We start from the raw sequence: 16,402 nt of genomic DNA, 5'->3' as shown, positions 1-16,402 counted from the left end.
TTGCCCATAATTTTCTCACCTTCAAGCAATCCTCTCTATATATGACATTTGTTTTCTGTCAACAGACACAGTTGGAGTGGTTTTAAATTTTATCCTGGCTCTTCCATGTTGTATAATGGTGTTGGATAGTGGCTTTTATTTTGAAGCTTCCAACAAGCACAAACAGTCAAGCTTGAAATTCTTCATACACCTGGGGTATCCTGCGATATATGTCTATTCCCGGACCTTCTGCTATGAACGCGTGTTACGTCATGGGTCATACTCCGTATACATCAGTCAGTGGAAGTCAGTGATTGGAGGAAAAATTATAAATATTCCTGTTACAAAAACATATCGATCCACTTCATAAGACGTGTTTTAACCCCTGGCAACATATGGGTTAGTTTAAAGTTGTCATGAAATCAAAATTTACTTTATATAGTAGTACTTGTTATAAATGATGTATCTGTGCACTTTGGTACTTAGTAAAAATTAATTTGCCATCATATTTTTTTTATCAAATATCATAACCATCCCAAAAACAACTTTTTTTTTCATTTCTGGTCACATGGAATGACTTTAGGGTAGAGCTCTCGTTTCTGAACCATTTGTCCATTAGTCAATCTTCTTTCATTTTGTTGGCAATGCCTATCGATCCAATCTGTTACCAAAGGACGAAATCATGCACCACCATCCACATTTCAATTGGAAGTACATCCTGATATGGGAAAAACGAACAAGCTTAACTTCCATTCCATGCAGACTATAAGATGGATTTATGCACTTTTGGAAGCTTCAAAATAAAAGTCACTATCCATCCCCATTATTCAGCATTTAAGAGTAAGGAAAAAAAGTTAACTACTTTGTTCATCTAACAGAAAAAATAGTTTACTCCGAGGATGGCTCGAGGGTGAGTAAATGATATAGTTTATTTATTCTTTTTTTTGGGGGGGGGGGGGGGGGGGGGGGGGGGGGTGGGGGATTAGCTATTCCTTTAACACCATTTTGTAAAAGTTACGGGAAAACTGTGTTCCATTTAAAAAGATCTGGTGCTCGGTAAATGATGGCTGAATTTTCATATTATTTGCAAACTCTTCTTTCCGCCTTTTTGTGGCGGGAACAGAAGTGTGTCAGGTTTATGTGTCTGAGGGTTTGGTTTCACCTTTCGTTAGATTTGGCTTCCAGATAATGATCTTTGATGAAAACAGAGGGCGGGGAGAGGGTGTGACTGAAGGAAGAGGCTTCGTATGGGTGAGGAGTCTGAAGGACCAGGTCAGGACGGTTATAGGACCAGAGCACTGTGGTGTGAGAGGATAGAAAACATCACAAGATAACAAGGGGGAAACATGTACAATGGAAAAAAACATAATTTAAAGGGACAGTTCACCCAAAAATGAAATTATGCTAACTTTTTTCAATTTTAAACTTCTTTTATGAGTTTCTTTCTTCTGTTGAACACAAAACAAGAATGTTGGGGAAAATCAGTCATTGACACCCATAGTAGAAACAAACAAACAAAAAATACCAACATTTTGTTTTCCAACATTTTTGGGCGAACTATCCCTTTGACTGCATATGATATCTGAGTAAATTTAATAAGGATTTTTTAATACTTTTGCTTACCAAAGGATGTATTTAGATATATTTTACTGTTACAGTCACCAGCGATCTAGCTACTACACACATGCCACATTTTTGAACTACAACTCCCAGCATGCACCTCGCACACATCGGTTCCTGTTTGACATTACACACACAGCCAGAGGATCGTGATAAACTGTTTCCATGGAATTTAAATACAGCACAGACACACACATCAGTGCTGAGACTTGTTTTACTGTTAGTGGACATTATGCCACATTTTACTTGCCTTGCCTTAACCTTAGCTTTATACCTTTGTTTACGTAGTTTGCCTCATAATATTTATAAAATAGAAGATAACACTTTATAATAATGTTCAATTATCTAATATTAATGTATTTACTAACATGAAATAATAATGAACAATATTTTAATAGCATTAATTAATCATAGTTTAACATTTACTAATGCATTATTAAAATCCAAATTTGTACTTGTTAACATTAGTTAATGCACCGTAATGAACTAACAATAAACAACTTTATTTTTGCTAATAAAAATAAGTGTTTATTGTTTGCTCACACAGTATGTTAACATTAACTAATGGAACATTATTGTAAAATGTGACCAAAAATATTATATTCATAACATAAAAATTATACAATTTAAAGTTTACAGTAGAAATTATACAACATATGAATCTTTACTTCCACTTTTGATTAGATTAATGCTTCCATGGAGAATTTAGGCATTAAGAATGTACCAAAATTAAAGACCCCATACTTTTGAATAGCAAGGTACTATTTTTTATTATTATAATTCATATCCAGCAGCGACTCTGAGCTGATGACTAATACATCAGCACAAAAAAGTCAATGCACTGACATCAGCTTGTATCTCCAGCTCAACATTTGTGTTTGGGTAGAAAATGTGAACTGAATAAGGACGAAATGACTGTCTGAAGACAAGAAAAAACACACACGACTGTCTTGGAATGTTAATTACATTTCAGGGTTTTTCCAAAAGTTATACTACATAAAATTAACATGGGAACTTCCTGATATGCCGACAGCAATACAATGCGAATGTTTGAACACTTTTTGTAAATGACATAAGATGCTAATTAATTATTTAATAACTCCAATAATGCGGTTTTAATACTGACTATTGTTTTCATACCTGTTCAAGCTTGTTAATGCAGTACATACTGTACATAAATAAATACTTACTCAGTATTTAATCACACTCAATTGGTCCTAAACATTTATACATTTCTTTCTTCTGTCGAACACAAAACAAGAATGCTAGAGAAAAGCAGCTATCCATAGTAGCATCAAAAATACTATTGAAGTTAATGTTTTTTTCTCCCAACAATCTTCAGTATATGAAGAGTTTAGATGCAAAAACCTCTAAATGCCGTCTGTAATTTTCCTCTAAAATGAACATTTTTATCAGGCTCCTGTGAGTATGTTCAGTAATATCACTTTTATGGCAAAGAATAAGTCCTTTTCCTGGTCTGTAAAGTGAAATATCTCGACATAAACAAAGGAGGCTTAGAAAAATGTTAATTTTTGATGGAAATTTCAGACGTCACAGTTTTTGAATCTGAGTTCATATCTTCATTTGTGTTCAACAGCAGAAAGAAACTCAAACAGGTTTGGAACAAGCGTAGGATGAGTAAATGATGACAGAATTTTCAGTTTCGGTGAACTATCTATTTAATTGTGCATTGTTGTTAATGCAGGACAGGCTGATCTGAGTATTTCAGAAACTGATAGTAAACTGGGATTTTCATGCACAATCATACACTTAACCCAAGATATTTTTCAAATCAAGTCCTACTATTGTCACATTACTGGTATTATTAACTTCCATATGATACCTAAAACAAAACCAAACAAACCATAAACTCAACACCATTGGGAAATAACAGTATTAAAAAACATTTACAATATTCAAAGTCTTATCCTAAGTTCTAACTCTAATATCCCCTAATATGTTAGGATTTCAAGTATTGGTCAAAGTTAAAGATTTTTATTACTACACTGCACTCAAAAATTGCCTTTGCTGTTTGTTCAAACTACTTATTTCAAATGAGCTAAAACAGGACAACTTAAAATGGGGGGACAACTTCATTTTTTTATGTTCTATCCATTTAAATTAGTAAAAGCTAATAAGTTACCCTTAATTCATTCATACTGTCCAAACCAAACTGATTGTGAGGAACCCAGCATTTTTTACAGTGTGTAAAATCGAGCAGTGCAATCAATTAAATAAAATACATTCATTTGACTTACATTTTTTAATGAAAGTTCATTGAACTTAAGAGAAATAATTTATACGAACTCAAAATTTTATTGTATTAGACTGAACTTAAACTGAATGAGTTAACCTAACCATACAGATTTGTAGTTCCAAGCATGCTTTGTGTCAGACTGGAAAATAAACGTAATTGTGCAGTGTTGCAGTCCGTGGGAGTTTGGATTTTTGTGCTTTCTCCCTCTCTGTCACTCTCTCTCCCCTTGTCTGTCATTCGCTCTCTGTCTTGCCCTATCACCTTTTGTTCCGCAATTTTTATCCTTCTTAGGTATCTGCTGATTGGATCCCGATTTCGGTTTCTTTTTCATATTTTTATTTTCATTAGTAAGGTTAGAAGGGATCTTGTGTTCTAGTTTATGGTTTTGGTTTTGTTTAGTTCTTTGCTTTGGCGCCACTCCAGCACAACCCCCCCCCCCCCCCCCCACCACCACCACCACCACCACCGCAAAATTATGTGTCCGTGTTTATTTTCCATCCATTTCCTTCAGTAATAATATAATATTCTAAATGTTACGTTTTCTTTCCGTATACAACTTATTAAATCGTAACATTTAATGAGGGCTCGTCCGGGATGAAATACCCTTAAAATCCATCCATTTCCTTCAGTAATAATATAATATTCTAAATGTTACGTTCACTCTCCCTAGACAATTTTTTAAATTGTAACATTTAATGGGGGCTCGTCCGGGATAAAATATCCATCCATTTCCTTCAGTAATAATATAATATTCTAAATGTTACATTCACTCTCCCTAGACAACTTATTAAATCGTAACATTTAATGGGGGCTTGTCCGGGATGAAATATTCTTAATATCCATCCATTTCCTTGAGTAATAATATAATATTCTAAATGTTACGTTCACTCTCCCTAGACAATTTTTTAAATTGTAACATTTAATGGGGGCTCGTCCGGGATAAAATATCCATCCATTTCCTTCAGTAATAATATAATATTCTAAATGTTACATTCACTCTCCCTAGACAACTTATTAAATCGTAACATTTAATGGGGGCTTGTCCGGGATGAAATATTCTTAATATCCATCCATTTCCTTGAGTAATAATATAATATTCTAAATGTTACGTTCACTCTCCCTAGACAACTTATTAAATCGTAACATTTAATGAGGGCTCGTCCGGGATGAAATATTCTTAATATCCATCCATTTCCTTGAGTAATAATATAATATTCTAAATGTTACGTTCACTCTCCCTAGACAACTTATTAAATTGTAACATTTAATGGGGCTCATCCGGCATATTAATAATTTTTTTGAACACAATTAACATAAGGAGAAATGATTTAGACTTTTATTTACCATTAGACTTTATATAGATAGTATGTTATGTTATATAGATATTTTTCAGATATTTGTTTGACTTCTATGATATATATATATATAAATATATATATATAAATATATATATATATATATATATATATATATATATATATATATATATATATATATATATATATATATATCATAAAAAAGTAAAAAAATAATAAAGTTAAAAAAATAAAATTAAGAAAAATGTTGCTTTCAGTTTTGGAGTTACATACTAACGAATTATGACATGCTGCATTATATTCAATTTCATATTTCTCATAATTTCATATTTATTTAATATATTCCATTATAAGACATAAAAATTCGAGCTTCTAACAAATAAGCAAATATAAAACTAATAATGGTACTGTACAGATACGACAGAATAAATATACAAATACAAGTAGGTCTAAATGCTGATTTTGTCTTTTAAATTGCAGTCACTATAGACTTCGAGGGTTGTAAACAATAACAATGGTCCTAATGTATTTCCTGTATTACATTTTGAATTTCCATAGCTTCCCATAATACCCCAAAACACTTGTTGAATTCACAGCATCTGTATGATTTTTTTAGGCTGAAAAACTCTGGATAAATACACAAAGTGAAACTGTGGCTACCTTGTCCATCCAGACTGGCCAGACTGCGAGCTCCTCCAAGTCTGTCGCTCTTCTCCTCTGTCTTCTCCTCTTTCTGTGAGGACAGCACCTCTTGGGAAGAGCATTTCAGGGCCGATATGGAGTTTCTCGCCCTCTTGCTCGGGGAGAAGCGATTTGCTGGAGGTGAGAGATGGAGACTAATTACTGCCACTGTCCTAAGTGAACTGAAAATATGATGATGTAATTCTACCGTAACCATTACCTAGCAGCAGACAATTAGACCGTGAAATGAAATCTCAGTCTGCTGTCTAACTTTATTAGACCGGATAAAAATAAATCTCCATTGTGTAGTCTTAATGTGGCTTATAAGATCAGATTAAAGGGGTGAATTACAGGTTTTGCACTTCTAGAGAAGCTGAAGAGCGTCTCAGAAAGAGGAAGGAGAAGTTCTGCTGTCATTCGCACTAATGTTTCAAAATATTTTTACTAATGAAATCAGAGTGAAATGTGCAAGAGTATTTGTGCAACTTCCACACCTTTTCTGTGTATTTAAGGGATCGATTGTAATTACATTGTTTTCTTTGCATTCTAGTATGATATCATTCATAAAATTAGACGTAAAATTAGTTTTTAGATCATTTTAGGTATGCTGCTGACTATCAAAAATGACTAGGGGTTTTCAAGCTTACAAAATGAGGTGACTATTAGTGACTATTAAAAAGACTTTAATTTTATTTGATTTCAGAAGTGACAGTAGTTTATATCAGGGATGCACCAATATGATTTTTTTTGGTCAATACCAATACAGATATTAGCTAAAAACTTTTGGTCATGTCTGATACTGATATTGACAACCCAGGCTCATTCTGAAAATGTACAGTCCTGCTATATACATTTCTGGAGAGCGCCAAATACGTCCCAGGAGGTATGTTTTTTGCAGTTTTTGTTTCTGTAAATCCACCAGAGGCGGCTTTTTATGCTTTTTGATATCTCATATTTCTCCTGCAAGTGCTATGGTAAGTGCGCACAGGAACAGCGTCATACCGCCCCGAAGCGTTCATTTTAAAGACGAAATGCAGCCATACATATTTCTGGCTACATAATTGGCGATCTCCAGAAATTTATATAGGGCTAAAATTTCAGAATGAGCCTATGTTGGATATTGGTCAATTGCATACAGTACTATTCAGTTTAGCTAGTTTTTTGGGGGAGTTGTTTTACTGGAAATTTACTGGGTTAGATCCATTTAACATTTAACTTGCATCCATTAACATTCAACATTTAGAATAAGCATGTGGTTTCATTTTTACATAAATTTATCTGTTACACTGAACGAAGATGGAGCATTACTTTACCTATATTTTTACATTTTATTTTCACAAAAGTTTTTTGAAACACTAAGAGCCCTATCTTACACCCGGCACAATACAGTGCCAGGCGCGTTGGGCGTGATTTGTTGCTATTTTCAGACCAGTGCAACTGTCATTTTCATGTTTTGTGCCATGTTGTTTAAATAGCAAATCCATTTGTGGCACTTTGTGGATTCATGGACATGCTGGACTGAAAATTAGCATTAAGGCACATTGTTGGTGTGTTGCTATTTTGAGGCAACTGAAATAGACCGCGCCATTGACCAACTCAAAGCTGGTCTAAAGTCTAGCGCAGAGTTTTTGTAATTTAAAGACCGTGTTAGCACCTACGAGGGTCCAAAACACATGTGCACATTGCTTAATACACACATCATGTACAGCAATACACTAATATCTTTACATATGAACAAAAATAATAAAGGATTAATATATAAATATATATATATATATATATATATATATATATATATATATATATATATATATATATATATATATATATTCTATAACTTTCTTTAATATAACTCAGTTTTTTGACCACACTTCATTATTATTGTTCATTCATTCGTTTGCTGGAAATTAGAACTGAATTTAGAAATAGTTTAAAACAAATCTTCGTGCTTATCAAACAAAATATGAAATTAAAAATGTAGGCTAATGGATGTCTTCAGTGGAGTGAGTTTTCACTGTTTCCTTATCCACGAAAGTAAAGGAGTTAAGTTAAGAGTAAAAGTAAAGTAAAGAGGCCAAATGGAGGAGGCTCTTTTTCTTCACGCTGCAGATGGTCTGTTTAACTGTTTTTGCGCTAGTGAGACTTACAAAGTCCGCCATGTACATAGCAAATGTGCCATGGCGCAATGCTATTGACTCTTACGGCCAATTCACACGGGGCATCAGCGTCAACGCTTTCCATTCACTTTGCTGTTGCTGAACTGAATTGTGGGTCCGTCGGCACTGCTTCAGTGGTGTTGCTCGCTGCAGAAGTTGGGACTTCTCAACTTTTAAGCGCCAATGGAAGCATCAGCCAATCAGATTGCTGTATGCAAATAAACCAACTCAGACAATAGCTGAATGCTGATTAATTTCATTGGCTGACGCTGCTATGATGATTGCGTCAATCCCAACTTCAGACACACCCTTTGTCAAGCGGTGACGCTGAAGGCCGATCTGAATCGGGCGTTAAAGGGAAAGGAGATAAAACTCTGATTGGTTTATTGCAGGTTATGCTCAAAACACACCCATAACTCATTAAGAGAACAAGCACAACACTGTTAGATCATATGCCAGGGTGCAGACCATATTAGTCAATGCTTAAAATAGCAAAAGTGGATTCGGACATGCTCTTAATGCTTTTGCATCATGCGCTTTAGACTTTCTTAGATCATTAAAATAGAGCCCTACGACACTTTACAGGAAAAACCACCAACAATAAAGAATACATGATTATTTGGTATCAAGTCTTTGTAATCAAAAAATTTCATTATAATGGAAGTCAATGGGGCAAAAACAGCCACGAACGTAATAAAAGGTAGTCAATTTAAACAAAACACAAGGGTTAACTAATGAAAATTGTTACCAAATTTTCAGAACAATAACACACATTTTGCCTTTGCGACTTGCACCGCTTAAAAAAAAATCAACCTATTGTTATTAGTGTATGTATATGTATAGTGTGTGTATATAGTGCATTCAAAAATGCATCTTCATATTGTGCACTTACGCTGAATCTTTCTGAACACTCGGCTGCTCATGAACTTGAGAAATCTGTTTGCATAGAAACTCGGCCTGTGCACAGACACAGTATCCTAGGAGAAACAGAATACAACACAATCAAACCAGGAAGAGTCTTTAATTCCCCCTGCGCTATGAATAGTCTATTCATAAGAGAAGACATATAGACTTACGCCATCATAGACCAGCGCCTTCCAGGAGTGCTCCAGCTTCTTGATGAATCTGGGTGCAAAAACGGGAGCGAGATGAGGGATAATGGAGTTTGTTCAAAGAGGCTGGAATTAGGTAATTTGATGGTGTGCAATTTGACATTTGGGGCTCTTGGGTTTGCTGTAAACAGAGAACAGACTTACCTGTAAGACTGCAAAATGTCGATAATGCCTAGGAAAATAAGTACTTTCTCATCCCTGTGCGTTTTTGCAGGAATTCCTCCCATTCTGTGTAAAAAAGATCAGGACAAGCAATTTGACTCCAAAAGAAGAAGAAAAATCCATTAAGAAAATAAATTTTTGAACCAATAAGTGTGGTTTATTTATAAACTAATTTCGAGAGGATCACGTGCTTATGATCAACACGGCTGGCTCCTCATTAGCTCCGTAATGTGACCCATTAGATGATTACGGAAGCATTATAAATAACTGGAGTTTTTCACTCCAGTTATCTTCGTCTTGAAGCTTTCCCCTTCTTCCACCCCTACTTCCTCCCCCTTTTTTTTGATAGGGTGACACGGTGGCCCAGTGGCTAGCACTGTTGCCTCACAGCAAGAACACCGCTGGTCCAACCTCCTATCGGGCTGGTTGGTGTTTCTGTGCGGAGTTTACATGTTCTCCCCGTGTTCGCGTGGGTTTCCCACGGGTCCCCCAGTTTCCTCCCACCGTCCAAAAACATATACCATAGCAATAGATTAAACCAAATTATCACCAAAAACAACCCTAGTTTACACTTCTCACGCGGCGACCAGCAGGGGAGTTCTCGAGACCTACCTGAGCTCGAACTCCCCTCTCGCCCTTCTAACGGGAGGGAGCCCCGGGCTCGAGGATATTACGAGCTCAGGGCTCTCTCCCGGGACAGCATGCCAAATACGCTTTATTGATTATCAGCTAAGTGTGAACTCTTGAAGACACATAAAATGTATTTATTGTATTTAACCCTCTATGGCTTGGTGTTGCCCTCAGGCAACAAACCACTTTTTTGGCCCCCAAAACACACCGTTAAATTTTTTTAATTAAAATATCACAAAAAAGTGTAATAATAAGTTGGTGATCAATGAAATTTGATGAGTTATTAAAACTTTTATGTTTAGAAATGTGTTGAAAAAAAAATCTCTCTGTTAAACAGAAATTGGGGAAAAAAAATAAACAGGGGGGCTCTAATAATTCTGACTTCAACTGTATGCAGACATGAAGAGCCTGAACTCACGTGTCGTCTGTGGTCAAAGCCTCTGCTGCTTTTCCATCACCCTGAATGGACTCCATGGCGGTGGAGTAAAGCACCTTCTGTCCCACAGTCCTCTTTCCGTCCACAGCACTGCCGTCTCCATCTCTGTGACTCTGATCCAGAACATGAACCCCCAGCAGGAGACTGTAGTCCATGATCTTAAAACTCTCCAGCACCTACAGCACATTGTTGTACACCGAGTTAAAAATGGTGACATGGTAAGATGCAAAAAAAGTTAAATATTGTTATATTATATTATATTATATTATATTATATTATATTATATTATATTATATTATATTATATTATATTATATTATATTATATTATTCATTTTCTTTTCTGCTTAGTCCCTTTATTAATCAGGGGTCGCCACAGCAGAATGAACCGCCAACTTATCCAGCACATTTTATGCAGCGGATGCCCTTCCAGCCGCAACCCATCTCTGGGAAACTATATTATATTATACTATATTATATTATATTATATTATTATTATTTTATTATGTTATGTTATATTAGGTTATATTATATTATTTTATATTATTTTATATTATGTTATATTATGTTATATTATATTTTATATTATGTTATATTATATTATATTATCTTATTTTATATTATGTTATATTATATTATATTATGTTATATTATATTATATTATGTTATATTTTATTATTTAATATTATATTATATTATATTATATTATATTATATTATATTATGTTATATTATATTATATTATGTTATATTATATTATGTTATATTTTATTATTTAATATTATATTATATTATATTATATTATATTATATTATATTATATTATATTATATTATATTATATTATATTATATTATATTAATAATGTTTACATGTTAAATATACATATACACATATAGTGGTCAGCATAAATGAATACACCCAATTTTGAAAACGAATATTTTCATCCATTTCAATGTGATTTACACAGAGGTAATTTATTTTAGTGCATTTGAACAAAACAGATTTATTAAACAGATATATTTACTTAAATAATATTTTCACCAAACGTGTTTAGAATAAGAAAGATAACATATTTAAATTCAATAATATAGCAATTACAAAAATTCAACAAAGTTTGATGTATGTTTTTATTTCTCTCGATTTGTTGCTCTTTTTAACATTTTTATTTAACATTTTTCTCTAATATATAAATTTGCGCTACTAACTTTTGGACTGTTATTGTAAATTATTTTGTTAGATAAGCTCCAGATTTAGCTTCAGTGCTGACTAATCTAAGGTATATGCACAAATATAATATTGTAAAGCATCCTATAGAAAATATTAATTTAAATGAGAGATTTGTGGGATTTTCTTGATAGTTATGTTTTGAGTGAAATATAATGTTATTTTTGTTCTGCAAACAACTGATAGCGTTTCACAAAATAAATATCATTTAAAGCATAAAATTGGTCAAAATAACAAAACGTCTTTTTTAACACAGATGTTTATGTTTATTTTTAGATGTTTAGAAAGCAATATTTAGGGGAATAAAAGATTTTTAATCACATCAATTTTAAACATTTGTTATTCTGACCAAATTTAATTTAATTGCCCACTTGCCAATAAAAAACATAAATATTAATAAAAAATAGTAATAAAAATCTTCTAATTGACTATAATTTTATTTTACATTTGGAAAAAATGATATGAGACCATTATAGATATAACAACTTTCAAACTATAGTACATTTACAGAAATATTGTCAGTGGTTTCTTCAAAATTATGTGTTTTTAAATGGTGAAATTGTCCTCTAATGCAACTCTAAGCCTCTTGATTCTTTTGATTCCTCTTGATTGCTCTGCACATTAACTCTAAAACACAATTTTATACAGCCGATTCGAATGTTATCACTCCACTGAATGGGCATTATCATTGGTTATCAGCTGATAGATATAGGCCAGTAGGGGCCTACTAGTAGTCTCAGAAGGCTGCATCCATCCACATGGTTAATCAGCTATAGATGACACATGGCAGTGGCTGGAAGTTAACAAGAACTATTTATATTTTTTATAAAATTTCTCTCTATTGGTATTTCCCAATATTGGTCTACCCCTACCCCAAACCTAAACCCAACCGTCACAGTAATGTAAAAACAGATCTGGATCTGGAGTCTTCTCTATTAATGTAGCTGATTAACTATGTGGATGGATGATATAAGTCTTCTGAGCCTACTGGTAGGCACAGAAGGCCCATACTGGCCCATATCTATCAGCTGATAACCACTGATACTGCCCATTCAATCGAGCGATAACATTCGAAGTGGGTGATTTCATTAACATAACAGAAAAAAAATAGACATAAACACCAGCACTGGTCAGTTTACACACACATATCTGAGGTTTGATGTAGTCAGCCGAGCATAAAATCTGATAGCAAACATTAGAGAGCAATAAAAAGATAACAAAATGTTCAGAAAGTCTCTATATAAAAGTACTGCAGAATAACATATAATAGACAGATGGACAAGGAAATGTCTCAAGAAATGAGTCATAAAAACTGATTTGTTTATCAGTGGTAAAAATACTCCAGTAATTAATACTCCACTATCAAAAAAAAAACTTTCTGCACTAGTCATCAATCACTAGTCAGACTTCAAAAAGGAAACAAACTGCAGAGAATGACATGCCTTTAAGGGGAAACACTGCATGCAAAAACACTTTCAAGCGTGTTTGGTTTTGTTTTAGAGATTTTGGGCATTTTTTCGGTCTAATGACATCCAAAACATCCAATAATTGTCAGTTTTATAAGTTTTTTTGCCTCTAGATTTCAATTATAATACATATTTTGAAGGCTGTTTGCTCAAAGTAAGATTAATGAGTCATAAATCTCCACTGCAGCTTTACTTACATCCACAAAAACATCATATGCTGGGTTCCACACACTTAAGCTGTGTTTGGAGAACATGAAGGAATTAAGTTAACTAGTAGTTGTTACAAATTTAGGTGGATTGAACATAAAGGCAGCATGGTGGCTCAGTGGTTAGCACTGTCACCTCACAGCAAGAAGGTCGCTGGTTCGAGTCCCGGCTGGGTCAGTTGGCATTTCTGAGTGGAGTTTGCATGTTCTCCCCACGTTTGCGTGGGTTTCCTCCGGGTGCTCCGGTTTCCCCCACAGTCCACTAAATTGGCCGTTGTGTATGAGTGAATTTGTGAATGTGAGTGTGCATGGGTGTTTCCCAGTACTGGGTTGTGGCTGGAAGGGCATCCGCTGTGTAAAACATATGCCAGAATAGTTGGCGGTTAATTCCGCTGTGGCGACCTCTGAAATAGAGACTAAGCCCAAGAAAAATGAATGAATGAACATAAAACAATTAAGTTGTCCCAAAAACATAAAGAATTTATATAATTCATTCATTCATTTTCTTGTCGGCTTAGTCCCTTTATTAATCTGGGGTCGCCACAGCGGAATGAACCGCCAGCTTATCCAGCATATGTTTTACGCAGCGGATGCCCTTCCAGCCGCAACCCATCTCTGGGAAACATCCACTCACACTCATACACTACGGACAATTTGGCTTACCCGATTTACCAAACCCACGCGACCGCAGGGAAACTCCACACAGAAATGCCAACTGACCCAGCCGAGGCTTGAACCAGCCCTTCTTGCTGTGAGGCGACAGCACTACCTACTGTGCCACTGCGTCACCATTTATATAATTATAAAATTTTAAATAGTTTGAACAAGCGTATAAACATAGTATAAATATATAAACATAGTTTTATGGGTGCAGAGGGATTTTTTTCATTTTTATCACTGACTTCAGTCTGAAAACAAACAAATATATAATAATACATATATAATAATAATATAACAAATAAAGTAAGCAAATAAATGAAATAAGTAGTTTAAAAAAACAACAAACATCATTTTGTATGTGCAGTTGTATTCATATTATGGAGAGATTTTACAGAGGGATTTACTCATACACAATTTAACTGAATATACATAATGTTTTACTTATTATATTTTTATTTTATATTGTATTTTTATATGTTTGTTTTCCAAAGCCCCCGTAAATACCGTACCTCTGGCACTATTATGTCAAAAAAAGAAGAAAGAAAGAATTTAAAAAGAAATTAATACGATTTTTTTATACAATGTGTAGTTTTTTATGCAAAATATTGAATGCATATTGAATTAATTAAATTCTACCTCATTCACATATTTAAACAGAACCTTTTAGAAACCTTGTAAAACACAAACAATAAATATTTGACATTCTTCAAAGTAAAATTACTTCTTTATTTACCCCCCAGTATTTTCCTAAGGTATGTGTAAGATTTTTTATTTACATTTTTTGTTTGTTTTTTAGGACAACAGTATCTCCAGCAGAAAAGATATCCCAAGATGCCGTTTAAAATTGTAAAGAAACCTGTGTTTTTAAAACTAATGAAGACAGCAGAAGTCAATGATTTTGAATTTGAATTATATATGACATTTGAATTATATAGCCTGACGTGTTTACTGCTCCAAAATATTATAAATCTACCAGAAAATAGTATATATTTTTTTCAAAATGGAAAAAAGTTTGTATTTTTTATTCAGACATTTAAAAAGAAGACATTTTAGAGCAGTGAGCACAATACTGTGAAAGCGTGATATTTTTATCCAACGTTATCATACCGTCAGAATCTTATACCGACCCATGCCTAACACAGAGTATGTTTACATGGACACCAATAATCTGATTTTAATATGATTAATACAATACTCTGATTAAGAGTCTACCATGTAAACAGCAATTTTTACAATTAAAATTTATTTATTCTGATTAGGTCATAATCGAATTTAACAGAAATTGGATTAAGACGTGTGAAGTATGCTGATTTTACTCCCATTATTGAAGTGCATTACAGACATATAAACACTGCAACCAAACTATTACCGTCATGTAGGATTTTTAACGCATTTTGTGACAGGACGTATACACACACAACTGAAACTATTCTCTGCACCAACCGAGTCAATAAAGGACCACAGACACACACATTGCAAAATGCTGATTTTTCCCCCAACATACGGCATGAGGTATCCAATTCCATTAAAACAACAATCCTCCAATTCATACTCGCATCCAACATCTCGTTTGTCACGAGAGGCATGCATGAAATGTTCTGAATGAAAGTGAAAGCGTCAAACTGTAGTTAAAGTTGACAAATCAAGCATGAAATACCCCAAACTGCATGAAACTCGGGAGGAAATGTGGATAGCCTGGCGACGCAATGATGTAAATCGAATTATGTGTTATTTCATGTAAAACTGGAACTTTCAAAAAGCAACTCATGTAAACACCTTAATCATAGTATTGTTTTATTCAGATTAAGGCAAATTTGATTACTGATGTCCATGTCACTGTTTACATCTGACTTTGAAGGAAACGAACTCAAACAAGCATCTGAAATCTACATCCATGAGTCAATAATGGACTTACATCATTTGACTTTGGTGTGACACTTCTGTCCCCTTCGTCTATCCTTTATATTCAAATAGAGATTATTTGAATAGGGACACACCACATCCTTGTTTTGCATCCTGTCAGAAATGTCTAGAAGCCTCCAAATGGGCCGTCATGTAGGTCACAGTAAACCTAACAAAAGGCAAACCTGCTTTTCTGGCATTGAGTCAATGGGTCAAAGGTTTACTTGTGAGGGATGGGATTTATACAGATTTTTTGGGTGGGGAAACAGTTTAGCAATTTGCTCCGAGACGTAATTTGAATAAATAGCACTTTATTATGAACTCCTAAGTAGGCCTGGACAAAAACAAGGCGGGTGGGAAAATAATTTTGTCAGAATAATTTTTTAAGAACTCGTTCGACTAGATTTTTGCATTGTGAAAGGCACGATGATGCAAATTTAGGCATTTTTCATTTTCTTAAAGGGACAGTTCAACAAAAATACATTTACTCCCCCTCAAGTTTTTTGTGTTCACCCAAAAAAAAGAAAAAAAAAAGAAAAGAATATTCACTTGTTCCAAACCAAAATACATTTTTTGTTTCTGTTGAATGTGGAATAA

General features: G+C 34.0%; 1 protein-coding gene across 2 annotated transcripts in view; it reads right to left on the bottom strand.

The window, feature by feature from the left end:
* The window catches only part of pip5k1bb (phosphatidylinositol-4-phosphate 5-kinase, type I, beta b), a 99,883-nt gene that overhangs the window by 7,501 nt on the left and 75,980 nt on the right, over nt 1-16,402 (bottom strand). For both annotated transcript variants that reach the window (XM_056464004.1, XM_056464006.1), the window contains exons 8-13: nt 10,332-10,525; nt 9,266-9,349; nt 9,086-9,134; nt 8,902-8,986; nt 5,833-5,988; nt 1,142-1,277 (exon numbers count right to left, since the gene is read on the bottom strand). In XM_056464004.1, coding sequence (XP_056319979.1) covers nt 1,142-1,277; nt 5,833-5,988; nt 8,902-8,986; nt 9,086-9,134; nt 9,266-9,349; nt 10,332-10,525 — 704 coding nt within the window. The remainder of the gene's footprint in view (nt 1-1,141; nt 1,278-5,832; nt 5,989-8,901; nt 8,987-9,085; nt 9,135-9,265; nt 9,350-10,331; nt 10,526-16,402) is intronic.

The sequence above is a fragment of the Danio aesculapii genome, chromosome 8, assembly GCF_903798145.1.
Source record: "Danio aesculapii chromosome 8, fDanAes4.1, whole genome shotgun sequence".
Classification (NCBI taxonomy): Eukaryota; Metazoa; Chordata; class Actinopteri; order Cypriniformes; family Danionidae; genus Danio; species Danio aesculapii.
The sequence above is the reverse complement of the archived record's forward strand: the minus strand, read 5'-3'. Positions and strand labels throughout refer to the sequence as shown.